We start from the raw sequence: 19,077 nt of genomic DNA on the forward strand, positions 1-19,077 counted from the left end.
TCTGGAAGCTTTCTGCTGCTGCTGCAGTGTTTCCTGACAGAGACCACACCTGCTCACACACACACACACACACACCAGCACACAGGATGTCACCTTCAAAATAAAAGCACGGAAACGCTGCTCGCGGGTCTGATCCATGCAGCTGCAGATCATGTTTCTCTGGTTTCCAGATTAACAAATGAACACGAGGTTCAATAAACTATAAGAACAGAAAAGACCAGAATAAACAAAAAGCACAAAAGAAAGTGATGAATATAAGTTGTATAAATTAATATAAATAAATGTAAACTGTTAATACAATAAACAGTAAAAGCATGAATCCAAAGTAATACATTTTGATTTTGAACATGAAATTATTTTTGCATTAGTAACATTTAAAATGTTTAAATTTAATAGTATGATAAAGTACTTACTACTACTACATATTGTCTATTTATATATTTTTAAATATATTTTTTTGTCTTTGTCTTTGGTCTTTTTTTGGCATATTTTAGGTTTTTTTTTTTTTACATTTTTTTGGTATTTTACGTATGTTTTTGGGCATTTCTTAACGTGTTCTTTTTGGTATTTTTTAGGCATTTTTTTATGGTTCTTGGGGGTATTTTCTACATATTTTGCATTAGTTACATTTAAAATGTTTAAAACACAAATAATCTAATAGTAAGATAAACTACTTACTACTACTACTACTACATCTTGTCTATTTATATATTATTAAATATATATTTTAGTTTGACTAATATATTAATATATTTGAAATGTATCACTGAATTGGTTAGGTTAAAAATATGAAATTATAAAAATAGTTCAATTAAGATTTGGATAATGAAAATGCAATATTAATGACTTGCTTCATATAGCAGGTTTTTTTTTGGCCATTTAACTTTTTTTTTGTCTTTTTTTGGCATATTTCAGGTTTGGTTTTTTTTACACATTTTTTGTATGTTTTCTGGCATTTTTTTCAATGTGTTCTTTTTGGTATTTTTTTTAGTTTTTTTACGGATCTTGGGCGTATTTTCTACATATTTTTTTTTATGTATTTTTAATTTAAAAAAAAAAAATAAGCTCCATATTTCGCAGCCCTGCCGGGTCTTTTATTGTGAAAGGCCTGACCGGAAGCGGCCGTGTGATCCGGGGTGTCTCTCCGGTGGACCGACTCACTCTGAACCGATCCGGTCGGCAGCTTTGACTTTGCTGCAGCTAAACTCTGTAAACAATCATCTCGTGTTGTTGTTTACCGGATTGTTTACCGTCAACATGTCGCACACCGTCATCACAACAACAACAACCAGCAGGACGTCCGGAGAGAGCGTCCTGAACACCGGCTACACCCGGACCATCCCGGGGCTGCTCAAGATAGGACAGCTGGTGAGAAAACACCGGACCCGGGTCAGAACCGGGTCTGATCCGGGTCTGAACCGGGTCTGAACCGGGTCTGAACCGGACAGCTGAATATATTCAGTGTTTACATTAACAGTAAATAAACAGAAATATCCTCTTATGACAGCAAATAAGTGATATTTCCCTCTAGTGAACTAGTGTTTTAGCTGGTAAATATTGGGCTTATTTTAATAAAAAAAAAGACATAATATATGTAGAAAATACTTTGGTAAAATACCAAAAAATGCGTTAAAAAAGTATTTTTTACCAATGTTTTTTTGGTATTTTTTAGGTATTTTTTTTACAGATCTTGGGGGAATTTTCTACATATTTTTTATGTCTTTTTTTTTAAATGTAAAAAAAGACATAAAAATATATTGATCCGGGACATCAGAGCATAATGTGTTAAATTGCTGATTATGTGAATGGAGTCTGGCTGGAGATGTTGATCAGGATATTATTATTTTTTACTGTTATTTTAAACATAAAACACTGAATATTTTCTGCTGCTCAGTTCTCTAAAGTTACTGTACTGTACTACAGTTATTTGACTATAAATAATAACATTTTTTGGTCATTTTACATTTTTTTCTGTGCATATTTTAGGTATTTTTTTACACTTTTTTTGGTATTTTACATATGTATTTGGGCATTTTTTTATTAAGTATTTTTTTAAATAAGCCCTGTATTTACCAGCTAAAATATTAGTTTACTAGAAAAAAACCCCACTTATTTGCTGTCATAAGAGGATATTTTTGTGTATTTACTGTTATTTTAAACATAAAACACTGAATATTTTCTGCTGCTAGTTCTGTAAAGTAACTAGTAAATACTGTAACTCTACTAACGGACTAAAGTATGATTTTGAGGTACTAAAACTTAAATATTTAAATTTTTCTGCTACCTGATACTAGGCCTGTCCCGATAATTACTACATGGATTTATCGTTCAATATATAAAAATGAACACAATATTTATTTTTCTGGACTCGATATATTGACTTTTTGTGCTTTTTGTGTTTAAAGTAAAGCTGCAAATGTTTAACAGCCAAAAACAAACTATTATATTTCCCAAGCAGCCGTTCCAGCTGTTTATATGTTATTTAAAAAATAAGATAATATGATACATAATGATTATCTCAGTGCAATGTTTTGCCTGAAAGTCTATTTTATTTGTGTTGGTTGTAGTTTATTTATGTTTTATTTATCTAGGATATTTTAATATTTCTTTTCCACATTTCAATTCCAATGTTTAATATTCTCCATAATATATATGTATATATAAATAAATATAATGGTGTTATAATGTATCTTAAAATAAGCTCCATCTTTACCAGCTACAACAATATATGATATGTACATAATATACAACATATACTACATATTACACTAAAATGTGCCGTTTACTTTCACGACCTAAAGTTTCTTATAATAGTTGAAACGTTTGTCCTGTTGACTGTAACTCTACTGGAACGAGTTCACTAGAAATAAAAAATAAAATATCTGTCTGAAATATCACTTATTTACTGTCATAAGAGGATATTTCTGTTTATTTACTGTTATTTTAAACATAAAACACTGAATATTTTCTGCTGCTCAGCTCTGTAAACTAGCTAGTAAATACTTTAGGTACTAATACTTTTATCTACATTTATTTGAAAATAAAACTTTATCTTTTAAATCTTATAATAAGCCCCATATTTACCAGCTAACACTGAAATAATGAACACATTGATGCATTTATGATTATAATCCAATAATATTATATATATTATATTTAAATAGTCGGTTCTGCAGAATGAATACTTTAACTTTGTTATTTCAAGTTTATTTCAGTCGTGTTTGTCCTTTTACCTGCAGGACATTTACTAGTAACAGAAGTTATTTAATATTTAGGTTGAACTAGTTTAATAAAATATGTGAACACTTGTTTGTTGCTGCTGTGAGATTAAAATCATCACAGAAACAACTGAATGCTGTAAAAACGGACCAGAGAAAGTTGTTTTCCTCTTGTAATGTAACATACTAGTACTTCCTGCAGCGTTTCACTTCATGTTGAAACTTCTGCAGGAAATCCTGTCGATTCCACTTCTCACTGTACTAAAGGTGACACCAGTCAGTAGATCAGAGCTCTCTAACTCACATTACCAGGGGCCGGACCACAACGACACGAAAATGACACAAAACTACTAGAAAAAGACACAAAATTACTAGAAAAAGACACAAAATTACTAAAAAAAAGACACAAAATGACAGAAGAAAACTAAATTACTTAAAAAAGATACAAAATGACAAAAAAAAAGACAAATTTACTAAAAAAAGACTCAAATTTACTAATATTAAATAATAATATTAAACAGCCTCTCCTGTCCTCTCCCCTCTGCTCTGTGTAAACAGCCTGCATGTTTATAACACTTAATGTTTTTTTTACAGGATCTGCTTTGTGCATTAGTTTTAATTGTGGATACATTTTAAGCCTTTAAATTAAAGTGATATTGATTTGTTTTAACCCTTTATAAGGCACTCATTGAAAATGTCAACCCTGAAGTGTTATTGGAGGATATTACAAGAGTTTTTGCAAAATGTTTCATTTTTATATTGCAAATCTAGACAGACAGGCAGGCCGGTATTCAAGTACAATAAAATACAATAAAATACTGACGTAGAATAAATAAAAACAATAGAAAAAAAAACACAGAATAGAACAAGGAGACTTAAGAAGTTAAAAAAATAAATAAATAAAATAAGATCAGTTGGTAGGATGGCAAGATGAAGGTAATTATACTGATGATATGATGGCAACAATGCTATAGTGACTAGACAGTATATAATAATAATAATAATAATAGTACAGTATATAATATATAATATAATAATAAATAGTAACAATATAAAATAAATGAAATAATTATAAATAAAATATGATATATAATATATAATAACAGTAATAATAATAATAATAAGGCCTGTAAGGCCGGTATTATAATAATAATCATAATAATAGTAATAATATTAATAACATAGCAATGTGTCGTAGATTTAGTGCATTTCAGTAATGTTGATTCTGGCAGAGGTAGATGAGTTATAGAGTGAGTCATTATTATTATTATTATATTTATTATAGTCTCTTTCCCACAGCAACCCGAAATAGACAATAACACATCATCTGCATACATCAACACTTTATCTTTTACCTTTAAACTATTTCTTATCTTTTTAGACTACTTATTACATATGCTTAATGTCTCAATGTCGTTTTTTTGTTATTTAAGTTTTTATTCAATTTCTTACAGGTCAAACATCATACAAAAGACATCAAACTTCCACACAAACAAATCGACCATATTAAACAAAAATACATAAAATAAAAAATAAAAATGCATATACATGCAAATACACATACATACACAAATCCCAGCATATAAACAGCGCAGCCCATTTCCCAACACTAAACACTATGTTCGCAAAGTTAGTATATGATAAAATATATACACGCATACATACACGCATATATACACGTACTTATATACATATACTTATATACACTACAGGCCAAAAGTTTGGACACACCTTCTCATTCAATGCGTTTTTCTTTATTTTCATGACTATTTACATTGTAGATTCTCACTGAAGGCATCAAAACTATGAATGAACACATATGGAATTATGTACTTAACAAAAAAAGTGTGAAATAACTGAAAACATGTCTTGTATTTTAGATTCCTCAAAGTAACCACCCTTTGATTACTAGAATATAAGACATGTTTTCAGTTATTTCACACTTTTTTGTTAAGTACATAATTCCACATGTGTTCATTAATAGTTTTGATTAATCTACAATGTAAATAGTCATGAAAATAAAGGAAACGCATTGAATGAGAAGGTGTGTCCAAACTTTTGGCCTGTACTGTATATTTACACACACACACACACACACACGCGCGAGTCGTCCTCTCCTTATATGTTGTAGGCACCTATTCCCCTCTTATATGAGTCAGAAAATGAGCCCAGACCTGGTTAAATTTCCCTTTGTTATCATTGTCAATGTGTTTTTTAAAGTGAGGAGACCTGTTATAGATGTCCGCTCAAGTTACCAAATATGGTCATTTGCCTGATGAAGGGTTGAATCTCTTTATTAAGCTTCAGTTTGGTTATTTTTCCTTTAAAAACGCCAGTTATCACACGACTCCTCCGAGGCTGCTCTGAAGCTCTGAGAACAGTTTGACCAGTTTTAACGTCTCGCTGGTTTGTTCCTCCTCCTCCTCCTCCTCCTCCTCCTCCTCCTCCTCCTCCTCCTCCTCCAGCTGGCGCTCCTGGTGGCGTTCCTGTGCGTGCGCTGTGCGCGCGGCTGGCCCAGCTGGGCGGCCTTCCAGTACTTTGAGGTGGTGACGCTGTGGTTCCTCATCGCCTTCCTCATCTTCTTCCTCATGCACCTGTTCAGGCTGCAGGCCAAGATGCCCTGCATCAACTGGCCTCTGACGGTGAGAACATCTGGCTCACTCAACATCTGGAACCTTTCTCCCTCCACCAGAGTCTTTAAGAGGGTTTAGTCCTCTGGGCTCTGTGGCTTGTTTGACGTTCTGAGGTGTAAAACCAAAGATATAATCCAGTGTTTCCCACACATGGACCATTCTGTGGCGCACCCCCACATAATGGAGACCGACCGCCACAAAATGATTCTCTTATTTTTTTCCCTCTCTAGGACATTAAAAAAACTTAGCCTACGCACAGAAGACACCGCATTCACATCAATAAATAAATGTTTTATAATGAACCGGGCCGGTCTCAGAGCTGTTAAGACTCTCCGGTAACGTTACGGCGTATTTAATGGTTTCCGCAAATGCCGTTAACGGGACGAGAGCAGTCAAAACGGCTGCTTCAAGCTAGCTACATCGAGGGTAGGTTCGCTTCCTGTTTTCAAAGTAAAAGCACAAATTCTATCGTTATCAAGGGCAACGGGCGTTTTATTTTTGTAAATGTAACCGGAAGTGCGTTGCTCACGATGGCTAGCTTGAGTAGCGCCGAATTCGTCCGGGCAAAAGTGTAAACAGCTGGTATTTAGACAAATTAACGACGCACTGGGGATCTAAGTGGCTACTTTCTCGCCTAAAAATGTTTGAAATGTCAATAAAGTGATATATTTTTTTTATATATCTATAATTTAGGACTTTACCGGTGTCAGTGGAGCACCACAAATTGCTATCTGGTCTGTGGGAAACACTGTAATCGTTTTAATTTCATAGTACAAAATTATTTATTCAAGTATAAAAGTAGGATGGACGAGGCAGACGTGGTATTTAGTAAAAATGGAAAAAAAGGCTCTAATCATCCAACACTTCTCCTTTAAATAAACATGTTTTTATGGTCATTTTTTGTTTATAGTTTTATATTATGTATGTACATAATATACAACATATACTACATATTACACTAAAAAGTGCCGTTTACTTTCACTACCTAAAGTTTATTATAATAGTTGAAACGTTTGTCCTGTTGACTGTAACTCTACTGGAACGAGTTCACTAGAAATAAAAAATAAAATATCTGTCTAAAATATCACTTATTTGCTGTCATAAGAGGATGTTTATTTACTGTTATTTTAAACATAAAACACTGAATATTTTCTGCTGCTCAGCTCTGTAAAGTAACTAGTAAATACTTTAGGTACTAATGCTTTTATCTACATTTATTTGAAAATAAAACTATCTTATAATAAGCCCCATATTTACCAGCTAACACTGAAATAATGATCACATTGATGCATTTATGATTATAATCCAATAATATTATATATATTATACTTAAATAGTTGGTTCTGCAGAATGGATACTTTACTTTTGTTATTTAAAGTTTATTTCAGTCGTGTTTGTCCTTTTACCTGCAGGACATTGACGATTTTATGGTCATTTTTTGTGTATAGTTTTAGGATATTTGAATTTTACCTTTATATGTTCATATTTGCAACCTATGTTTACATTTTTTTTAGGTCCGAAACAGTTAATTGGGCATATTTGTGGTTTTTATTGTCTTAAATAGTATAATTTTACTTCAGATTTCATGATTTTTGTGTATTTTTGGGCTTAATATGTTAATTAAGTGAAAAAATAATTGTCAGATCATGTTGAAGTTGTGCTGGGAAAGTACCAAATACCAAACATGGGTATAGTTAATATAATGTGGTATATGAAGAGCAGACAGGCTCAGAGCCCAGAGGGTTAAAAACGAAAGGAAGTGCAGCTGCTCGCTACACTTGATTCACTTTGTAATAAATTATGATTCTTATTTGTTTATCAGAAACCAAAACCCTGATGTTTCCTTCTTCAGCTCTCTGTGCACTCAGCCGGGACATGACTGAGTTTCATATTAATAATTACAGTAATAACTTCATAATCACAGAGGAAAATGAAGCCTTAAGGCCAGCAGAGCTGAGGAACGGCCTAAAAAAACATTTCTTACATAAATAAGACAGCAAGGATCAATCAGGACCATCTCAGATTCAGAAAAAAAAGTCTAAATGTCTAGAATAAAGTCTAAATGTAGAGAATAAAGTCTAAATGTCTAGAATAAAGTCTAAATGTCTAGAATAAAGTCTAAATGTAGAGAATAAAGTCTAAATGTAGAGAATAAAGTCTAAATGTAGAGAATAAAGTCTAAATGTCTAGAATAAAGTCTAAATATAGAGAATAAAGTCTAAATGTAGAGAATAAAGTCTAAATGTAGAGAATAAAGTCTAAATGTAGAGAATAAAGTCTAAATGTCTAGAATAAAGTCTAAATGTAGAGAATAAAGTCTAAATGTCTAGAATAAAGTCTAAATGTAGAGAATAAAGTCTAAATGTCTAGAATAAAGTCTAAATATAGAGAATAAAGTCTAAATGTAGAGAATAAAGTCTAAATGTAGAGAATAAAGTCTAAATGTAGAGAATAAAGTCTAAATGTCTAGAATAAAGTCTAAATATAGAGAATAAAGTCTAAATGTAGAGAATAAAGTCTAAATGTCTAGAATAAAGTCTAAATGTCTAGAATAAAGTCTAAATGTAGAGAATAAAGTCTAAATGTAGAGAATAAAGTCTAAACGTCTAGAATAAAGTCTAAATATAGAGAATAAAGTCTAAATGTCTAGAATAAAGTCTAAATGTCTAGAATAAAGTCTAAATGTAGAGAATAAAGTCTAAATGTCTAGAATAAAGTCTAAATGTAGAGAATAAAGTCTAAATATAGAGAATAAAGTCTAAATGTCTAGAATAAAGTCTAAATGTCTAGAATAAAGTCTAAATGTGGAGAATAAAGTCTGAATGTCTAGAATAAAGTCTAAATGTAGAGAATAAAGTCTAAATATAGAGAATAAAGTCTAAATGTCTAGAATAAAGTCTAAATGTCTAGAATAAAGTCTAAATGTCTAGAATAAAGTCTAAATGTAGAGAATAAAGTCTAAATATAGAGAATAAAGTCTAAATGTCTAGAATAAAGTCTAAATGTCTAGAATAAAGTCTAAATGTCTAGAATAAAGTCTAAATGTAGAGAATAAAGTCTAAATATAGAGAATAAAGTCTAAATGTCTAGAATAAAGTCTAAATGTCTAGAATAAAGTCTAAATGTAGAGAATAAAGTCTAAATGTCTAGAATAAAGTCTAAATATAGAGAATAAAGTCTAAATATTGAGAATAAAGTCTAAATATAGAGAATAAAGTCTAAATGTCTAGAATAAAGTCTAAATGTCTAGAATAAAGTCTAAATGTCTAGAATAAAGTCTAAATGTCTAGGATAAAGTCTAAATGTAGAGAATAAAGTCTAAATGTCTAGGATAAAGTCTAAATGTAGAGAATAAAGTCTAAATGTCTAGAATAAAGTCTAAATGTAGAGAATAAAGTCTAAATATAGAGAATAAAGTCTAAATATAGAGAATAAAGTCTAAATATAGAGAATAAAGTCTAAATGTCTAGAATAAAGTCTAAATGTCTAGAATAAAGTCTAAATGTGGAGAATAAAGTCTAAATGTCTAGAATAAAGTCTAAATATAGAGAATAAAGTCTAAATGTCTAGAATAAAGTCTAAATGTAGAGAATAAAGTCTAAATGTAGAGAATAAAGTCTAAATATAGAGAATAAAGTCTAAATGTCTAGAATAAAGTCTAAGTGTAGAGAATAAAGTCTAAATGTCTAGAATAAAGTCTAAATGTAGAGAATAAAGTCTAAATGTCTAGAATAAAGTCTAAATGTAGAGAATAAAGTCTAAATGTCTAGAATAAAGTCTAAATGTAGAGAATAAAGTCTAAATGTAGAGAATAAAGTCTAAATATAGAGAATAAAGTCTAAATGTCTAGAATAAAGTCTAAGTGTAGAGAATAAAGTCGAAACGTCTAGAATAAAGTCTAAATATAGAGAATAAAGTCTAAATGTCTAGAATAAAGTCTAAATGTCTAGAATAAAGTCTAAATGTAGAGAATAAAGTCTAAATGTCTAGAATAAAGTCTAAATGTAGAGAATAAAGTCTAAATGTCTAGAATAAAGTCTAAATGTAGAGAATAAAGTCTAAATATAGAGAATAAAGTCTAAATGTCTAGAATAAAGTCTAAATGTAGAGAATAAAGTCTAAATATAGAGAATAAAGTCTAAATGTCTAGAATAAAGTCTAAATGTCTAGAATAAAGTCTAAATGTGGAGAATAAAGTCTAAATGTCTAGAATAAAGTCTAAATGTAGAGAATAAAGTCTAAATGTCTAGAATAAAGTCTAAATGTCTAGAATAAAGTCTAAATGTAGAGAATAAAGTCTAAATGTCTAGAATAAAGTCTAAATGTAGAGAATAAAGTCTAAATATAGAGAATAAAGTCTAAATGTCTAGAATAAAGTCTAAATGTCTAGAATAAAGTCTAAATGTAGAGAATAAAGTCTAAATATAGAGAATAAAGTCTAAATGTCTAGAATAAAGTCTAAATGTAGAGAATAAAGTCTAAATATAGAGAATAAAGTCTAAATGTCTAGAATAAAGTCTAAATGTCTAGAATAAAGTCTAAATGTAGAGAATAAAGTCTAAATGTCTAGAATAAAGTCTAAATGTAGAGAATAAAGTCTAAATATAGAGAATAAAGTCTAAATATAGAGAATAAAGTCTAAATATAGAAAATAAAGTCTAAATGTCTAGAATAAAGTCTAAATGTGGAGAATAAAGTGTAAATGTCTAGAATAAAGTCTAAATGTAGAGAATAAAGTCTAAATATAGAGAATAAAGTCTAAATATAGAGAATAAAGTCTAAATGTCTAGAATAAAGTCTAAATGTCTAGAATAAAGTCTAAATATAGAGAATAAAGTCTAAATGTCTAGAATAAAATCTAAATATAGAGAATAAAGTCTAAATGTAGAGAATAAAGTCTAAATGTCTAGAATAAAGTCTAAATGTCTAGAATAAAGTCTAAATGTCTAGAATAAAGTCTAAATATAGAGAATAAAGTCTAAATGTCTAGAATAAAGTCTAAATGTCTAGAATAAAGTCTAAATGTCTAGAATAAAGTCTAAATGTAGAGAATAAAGTCTAAATGTAGAGAATAAAGTCTAAATGTCTAGAATAAAGTCTAAATGTAGAGAATAAAGTCTAAATGTCTAGAATAAAGTCTAAATATAGAGAATAAAGTCTAAATGTCTAGAATAAAGTCTAAATGTAGAGAATAAAGTCTAAATGTAGAGAATAAAGTCTAAATGTGTAGAATAAAGTCTAAATGTAGAGAATAAAGTCTAAATATAGAGAATAAAGTCTAAATGTCTAGAATAAAGTCTAAATGTCTAGAATAAAGTCTAAATGTCTAGAATAAAGTCTAAATGTGGAGAATAAAGTCTAAATGTCTAGAATAAAGTCTAAATGTAGAGAATAAAGTCTAAATGTCTAGAATAAAGTCTAAATGTAGAGAATAAAGTCTAAATATAGAGAATAAAGTCTAAATGTCTAGAATAAAGTCTAAATGTCTAGAATAAAGTCTAAATGTAGAGAATAAAGTCTAAATGTCTAGAATAAAGTCTAAATGTAGAGAATAAAGTCCAAATATAGAGAATAAAGTCTAAATATAGAGAATAAAGTCTAAATGTCTAGAATAAAGTCTAAATGTCTAGAATAAAGTCTAAATATAGAGAATAAAGTCTAAATGTGGATAATAAAGTCTAAATGTCTAGAATAAAGTCTAAATGTCTAGTATGAAGTCTAAATGTGGAGAATAAAGTCTAAATGTGGAGAATAAAGTCTAAATATAGAGAATAAAGTCTAAATATAGAGAATAAAGTCTAAATGTCTAGAATAAAGTCTAAATGTAGAGAATAAAGTCTAAATGTCTAGAATAAAGTCTAAATATAGAGAATAAAGTCTAAATGTCTAGAATAAAGTCTAAATGTGGAGAATAAAGTCTAAATATAGAGAATAAAGTCTAAATGTGGATAATAAAGTCTAAATATAGAGAATAAAGTCTAAATATAGAGAATAAAGTCTAATAAGCTCAAAGCTCCATAAAGTGCACATTTAAATAAAACAAATATCTTAAATAAAAATAGCCTATGAAATAAAATAGGCCAATCTTTTTCTGAAATAAATATTTACATGAGAAAAGAATAACGAACATTACAAAATTACAAAATAACTTAATATGACAACCCCTAGTAAGGGCAGCATTTATAGAGAAAGAAAGAAAAAAACTGAACTATATCGATATATGTGATATGGTCTAATTCTACATCACATTAAAAAATACATCAATATATTTTTTAATGTGATATGTATCGCCCAGCCCTAGAATAGAATCAAACAGCGTGAGATGGACAACAACATGAAGCAGGTCTATAAATGGAAGAAGTTTCACATTAAAGCCTGACTGGAGACTTCTGATCATGTGATCGTGTTAATTAGCTTCTTACGACTCATGAACAACATGAATAAAGAGTTCTGCTGCAGCTCCTTAAAGGGACAGACGGGTGTGATGCAGTGAGGTTCTTAAAGGAAACCGACGAACTGAAACCATTAAACCACCTGAACCACAGAACGTCCACGTTCCTACCACTCAGAGCTGCAGATCAGCTGCTTGGTCCCACTGGGGAGAATTAGTTTCATGGTTCCGTTCGGTTTGAAACAAAAGACCAATTTTAAAAAGTGTTTTAAATGTAAATGTTGGCCTCCGAACAATATGTCATCTATAGCAGCTGTTCTCAACCTGGGGGTCCCGGCCCCAATTAGGGTCGCGAGATGATTTCTGGGGGTCGCCAAATCATTTTGGAAGTCAGCTCTGTCTCCACTGTGTTAAAGTGTTCATGTGTTAATGTGTTTTAGTCTTTTTGGTCATTTAATGTCTTTTTTGGTCATTTAGTGTCTTTTTTTAAGCATTTTGTGGTCATTTTGTGTCTTTTTTTGGTCAATTTGTGTCTTTTTTGGTAATTTTGTGTCTTTTTTTTGTCATTTTGTGTCTTTCTTTAAGCATTTTGTGGTCATTTTGTGTCTTTTTTGGGTCAATTTGTGTCTTTTTTTAATAACTTTGTGGTCAATTTGTGTCCTTTTTGGTCATTTTGTGTCTTTTTTTAAGCATTTTGTGGTCAATTTGTGTCTTTTTTTGGTCAATTTGTGTCTTTTTTTGGTCATTTTGTGTCTTTTTTGGTCATTTTGGGTCTTTTTTGGTCATTTTGGGTCTTTTTTTAAGCATTTTGGGTCTTTTTTGGTCATTTTGTGTCTTTTTTTAAGCATTTTGTGTCTTTTTTTAAGCATTTTGTGGTCATTATGGGTCTTTTTTTTGGGTCATTATGTGTCTTTTTTGGTCATTTTGTGTCTTTTTTTTGTCATTTTGTGTCTTTTTTGGTCAATTTGTGTCTTTTTGTGGTAATTTTTTGTCATTTTTGTGGTCGATTTGAGCCCTTTTTTTTGCTCATTATCTATATTATTGTGCTAAATATTGTATATTTGTTACGATTTCTGGCGTCTTCTTGTTGATTTTTAGTATTGGTTGTAATTTTTGGACAGTGATATGTTTTTGTTATGGTTTAGTTTAATAATGAAGTTCATATATATATATATATATATATATATATATATATATATATCAATGCACAGACAGAGAGATGTTTTTATGTTGTTGTCTGCTTCTTTATTTGTCCAAAATTCATCGTATCAACTGAGTTTGTCTGATCTGAACTGAGATGTACTTCCATCATATTTTAACACATTGAGATGATCCTGTATGCTGTAGTAAAGTGTGTGTGTGTGTGTGTGTGTGTGTGTGATGTGTTTCAGGAGTTCTTTCATTACGCTGTCGGGGCCGTCCTCATCTTCATCGCCTCCATCGTCGCCGCGGTGAACAGCGGAGGAGTTTCAGCGCTGGTGGCGGGATCGGTACGTCAACACGCCACCACACAGCTGTTACTGAGACAAAACAGATCAGAGTCCACTTCAAAACAGGAATAATCAGATAAGATGATCTCACATGATGACTGTAAAACACAGTTACACCGTGACGTTTCTGTCAAAGGTCTTCCTCTTTCAAGTTTTAACATTATTTCACCCATTTCAACAGCAAAAAAAACAGGAAAACCAGGAACTTGTGCAGAAATTTTGCACTGAAAATCAACAAACAATAGTTCCAGTAACACTTTCATTTACAGCGTGAATCTATAATATTTTTTATCCCTTTGATGTTCAACATATAAACACCTTCTAATGCACAACATGGGTCAAAAATGACCTGGTGTATTAGAAGCGTAGTGATTAAAAAAGGGTTTTTATTCAAAAAGTAAGACATTAAAACAAAAAGCTAGGATGTATGATGATCAAAAACAAGTTATTTGAGGAAAACATGAAATACTGAACGATGAAATTAATTTATTGCAAAGATATAGAATATAAAAACTTAGTCGGGTCACTTTAGACCCATGTTGTGCATCAAAGGGTTAAGAGCAGATGACAGAGAGCATTTTGTTGTTGTTGTTCTTGTGAGTCTTTGTTTGTTTGTTTGTTTTGTCCTGAATCGGCTCATAGCGCAGGACAAAACAAGGGAGACCACACACCAAGGTTATTATAATCAACGAAAACTAACGAAAACTAGACTTGAAAAAACATTTTCTTTAACTGAAATAAAAATAAAAATGTTTTTTATAAAACGATAACTTACTGAAACTGTATTTTGTGGTTACAAAACTAACTAAAATTATAGTGAAAATGTCCTTCGTTTTCGTCTTTGTCAACTTTTTTCATCCGTAAACCTTTTTGGTTGTTATTAAATCTATTTCATCTATCTGGTTTTATGACTTAATAAACTTATTGGGGCTGAGATGGATCAGACAAAGGAAATAAAGGAAACATTTATTGTGACCTTATTGAATCTGGACCCAACAAATACCCCATTACAAAAAAACTACAACTAATAAAAACTAAACTACAACTAATAAAAACTAAACTACAACTAATAAAAACTAAACTACAACTAATAAAAACTAAACTAAAACTAATAAAAACTAAACTAAAACTAATAAAAACTAAACTAAAACTAATAAAAACTAAACTACAACTAATAAAAACTAAACTAATAAAACTAAACTACAACTAATAAAAACTAAACTACAACTAATAAAAACTAAACTAAAACTAATAAAAACTAAACTACAACTAATAAAAACTAAACTACAACTAATAAAAACTAAACTACAACTAATAAAAACTAAACTAAAACTAATAAAAACTAAACTACAACTAATAAAAACTAAAATACAACTAATAAAAACTAAACTACAACTAATAAAAACTAAACTACAGCTAATAAAAACTAAACTTCAGCTAATAAAAACTAAACTACAACTAATAAAAACTAAAATACAACTAATAAAAACTAAACTACAACTAATAAAAACTAAACTAAAACTAATAAAAACTAAACTACAACTAATAAAAACTAAACTACAACTAATAAAAACTAAACTACAACTAATAAAAACTAAACTAAAACTAATAAAAACTAAACTACAACTAATAAAAACTAAACTAAAACTAATAAAAACTAAACTAAAACTAATAAAAACTAAACTACAACTAATAAAAACTAAACTAATAAAAACTAAACTACAACTAATAAAAACTAAACTACAACTAATAAAAACTAAACTAAAACTAATAAAAGCTAAACTACAACTAATAAAAACTAAACTACAACTAATAAAAGCTAAACTACAACTAATAAAAACTAAACTACAACTAATAAAAACTAAACTAAAACTAATAAAAGCTAAACTACAACTAATAAAAACTAAACTACAACTAATAAAAACTAAACTACAACTAATAAAAACTAAACTAAAACTAATAAAAACTAAACTACAACTAATAAAAACTAAACTACAACTGATAAAAACTAAACTAAAACTAATAAAAGCTAAACTACAACTAATAAAAACTAAACTACAACTAATAAAAACTAAACTAAAACTAATAAAAACTAAACTACAACTAATAAAAACTAAACTACAACTAATAAAAACTAAACTACAACTAATAAAAACTAAACTAAAACTAATAAAAGCTAAACTACAACTAATAAAAACTAAACTACAACTAATAAAAGCTAAACTACAACTAATAAAAACTAAACTACAACTAATAAAAGCTAAACTACAACTAATAAAAACTAAACTACAACTAATAAAAACTAAACTAAAACTAATAAAAGCTAAACTACAACTAATAAAAACTAAACTACAACTAATAAAAACTAAACTACAACTAATAAAAACTAAACTAATAAAAACTAAACTACAACTAATAAAAACTAAACTACAACTAATAAAAACTAAACTAAAACTAATAAAAGCTAAACTACAACTAATAAAAACTAAACTACAACTAATAAAAGCTAAACTACAACTAATAAAAACTAAACTACAACTAATAAAAACTAAACTAAAACTAATAAAAGCTAAACTACAACTAATAAAAACTAAACTACAACTAATAAAAACTAAACTACAACTAATAAAAACTAAACTACAACTAATAAAAACTAAACTACAACTAATAAAAACTAAACTAAAACTAATAAAAGCTAAACTAATACTAATAAAAACTAAACTACAACTAATAAAAGCTAAACTACAACTAATAAAAACTAAACTACAACTAATAAAAGCTAAACTACAACTAATAAAAACTAAACTACAACTAATAAAAACTAAACTACAACTAATAAAAACTAAACTACAACTAATAAAAACTAAACTAAAACTAATAAAAGCTAAACTACAACTAATAAAAACTAAACTAAAACTAATAAAAACTAAACTACAACTAATAAAAACTAAACTAAAACTAATAAAAACTAAACTACAACTAATAAAAACTAAACTAAAACTAATAAAAACTAAACTACAACTAATAAAAACTAAACTACAACTAATAAAAACTAAACTACAACTAATAAAAACTAAACTAAAACTAATAAAAACTAAACTTCAACTAATAAAAACTAAACTAAAACTAATAAAAACTAAACTACAACTAATAAAAACTAAACTAAAACTAATAAAAACTAAACTAAAACTAATAAAAACTAAACTACAACTAATAAAAACTAAACTAAAACTAATAAAAACTAAACTACAACTAATAAAAACTAAACTAAAACTAATAAAAACTAAACTAAAACTAATAAAAACTAAACTACAACTAATAAAAACTAAACTAAAACTAAGCATTTTCAAAAAAAAATCAAAACTAACTAAAACTAGCAAACTCACTTTAAAACTGACTGCATTTCAAAACAAAAAAATCACAACGAAATTAAAACTAAAAGTAATGAAAAACTATTATAACTTTGGTGTCAGCATCATTTTCCAGCATGGTGTATGCATGCTTGTGTGGTTTTTGTGTGGATCGAGGATCACCACAGGTTTTATTTAAATTTTCAGTTAATTTTCCGACTCTGCTGTGTGTCTGCAGGTGTTCGGCTTCATCACGACGTTCCTGATGGTCGTCAGTCTGTGGACGTCCTACAGCGTGACCTGCGGCTCTCATCAGACCGGTACGTCCTGCCGCTCTCACTTATTATCAATAATAATAATAATAAATGTTTTATCTACAGCAGCAGCTGCTCCTCAGTGTAAACAGTCTGTTGGTTTCAGTGAGGAATGCTAACGATGCTAACATGCTAACGAGCCGTTGTGACATCACAGATGTGAACACTGAGACGGCTGTTTCTGATGACATCACAGTCACATGATAGAAACTATTTTTACTGCAGCCAAAGTCTCATTTTTCTCTTTTTCCTTCATCTGTCCTTCCCTCGTTTGTTGTCCTTCATTTTTTATTTCCATCTTTCCCTCCTGTTATCTCTCCTTCATCCTGTCTTCTTTTCCCCTGTTCCCTCCCCCTCACTCTTCTCCTCTCCTCTCCTCCTTCACCTCCTCTCCTCTCTTCTCTTCTCCTCCTTTCATCTGTCCTTCCCTTTTCTTTCCATCTTTACCTCTTTTGTGTCCTTCATCCTGTCTTGTTTATTACCTCTTTTCCATCCTTCTGTCCTCCTCTCCTCTCCTCTCGTCCTTCACCTCCTCTCCTCTTCCTCTGCTCCTTCACCTCCTCCTCTCCTCTCTTCACCTCCTTTTCCCCCCTCCCTCTCTTCTCCTCTCCTTCTCCTCCTCCACCTCTCCTTTCTTCCTCTCCTCCTCCTCTCCTCCTTCATCTTCACCTCCTCTCCTTTCCTCCACCTCTCCTCTGTTCACCTCCTCCTCCTCTCCTCCCTCCTCCTCTCCTCTCCTTTCTTCCTCCTCCTCCTCCTCTCCTTTCTTCCTCCTCCTCCTCCTCCCCTCTCCTTTCTTCCTCCTCCTCCTCTCTCCTCTTCTCCTCCTCCTCCTCCTCCTCTCCAGGTGCAGCGGTGTAATAATCGCCGTGTTGAGCGAATCAGGCGTCTGTTGGCGGCTCGCTGTGTCCTGTCACTTTTTCTGCCTAGCGACCGCCTGGATAATCAACCTGATTGGATAATAGATTTGAACATCTGATGGGGGACCAGCCGACAGGACAGCATCACAGTATTTATTTCTCTTCATGTTAACGGTGCTCAGTCACATTGTAACCATCGACACAAACTCTCCTCCGCCTGGGGGACTACATTTCCCATCATGCCTCCTGCTCCCCGCCCAGACTTTCCCTCCTCTCAGAGCTTAATTCTTTCCCTCCTTCATCCTCCTACTATCAGAGATGTAGAGACGCTTCTTAGAACAGTTTTAGCGGCGTTAGCTCTGACCAACAGCGCCCTCTTCCTGCCGTGTGCCATAGCGCAGATTTCCCGCCAAAATCCCACGAGTGTGCCGCCAAAATCCCACCAGTCGCCTTTTTGTTGCACTGCTGCTGTTTACAGTTTGATTCCAATATTTCATTCATTCCAGCTTGTTTTAAATGTTTTTATTCTACTTTATAACTTCCGCATTCAACTCTTTTTAAAAAAAAAATCACGTTTCTTAAACGCCCAGCAGAGACTCGACGCACAGTATAGCCCTGTTAGCCTGCTATGCTAATGTCTGCTAGCTCACTGTGCGTCATCATCCCAGTGTGCATCATCCCAGTGTGCTGACAAACATTCACAGGCTGATATTTCTACAGGAAACGACCTGCATGCTAATGACTCTGTTAGCATGCTAAAACATAACTCAGGGGCTAAATGTGTGCTAAAGACAACAATAGCATGCTAACACGAATTCTGT

The 19,077-nt window shown here is 30.7% G+C and overlaps 1 protein-coding gene across 1 annotated transcript; it reads left to right on the forward strand.

The window, feature by feature from the left end:
• The first annotated feature begins 1,089 nt into the window (after positions 1 to 1,089).
• On the forward strand, positions 1,090 to 18,807 carry cmtm7 (CKLF-like MARVEL transmembrane domain containing 7). Its single transcript, XM_059338992.1, has 5 exons — positions 1,090 to 1,368; positions 5,684 to 5,860; positions 13,634 to 13,732; positions 17,321 to 17,402; positions 18,244 to 18,807. Exons 1-5 carry the CDS (start codon positions 1,258 to 1,260, stop codon positions 18,255 to 18,257), a joined length of 483 nt encoding a protein of 160 aa, XP_059194975.1. The 5' UTR covers positions 1,090 to 1,257; the 3' UTR covers positions 18,258 to 18,807.
• The last annotated feature ends 270 nt before the right edge of the window (positions 18,808 to 19,077 follow it).

Source organism: Centropristis striata, chromosome 8 (assembly GCF_030273125.1).
Source record: "Centropristis striata isolate RG_2023a ecotype Rhode Island chromosome 8, C.striata_1.0, whole genome shotgun sequence".
Classification (NCBI taxonomy): domain Eukaryota; kingdom Metazoa; phylum Chordata; class Actinopteri; order Perciformes; family Serranidae; genus Centropristis; species Centropristis striata.

What these genes read in the sequence shown, in the direction of transcription:
- cmtm7 (XM_059338992.1), top strand. Translation starts at nt 1,258, where the DNA reads ATGTCGCACACCGTCATCACAACAACAACAACCAGCAGGACGTCCGGA. An exon ending in TGCTCAAGATAGGACAGCTG is followed by an intron (nt 1,369 to 5,683) that starts GTGAGAAAACAC and finishes CTCCTCCTCCAG; the next exon opens with CTGGCGCTCCTGGTGGCGTT. An exon ending in CAGCGCTGGTGGCGGGATCG is followed by an intron (nt 13,733 to 17,320) that starts GTACGTCAACAC and finishes GTGTGTCTGCAG; the next exon opens with GTGTTCGGCTTCATCACGAC.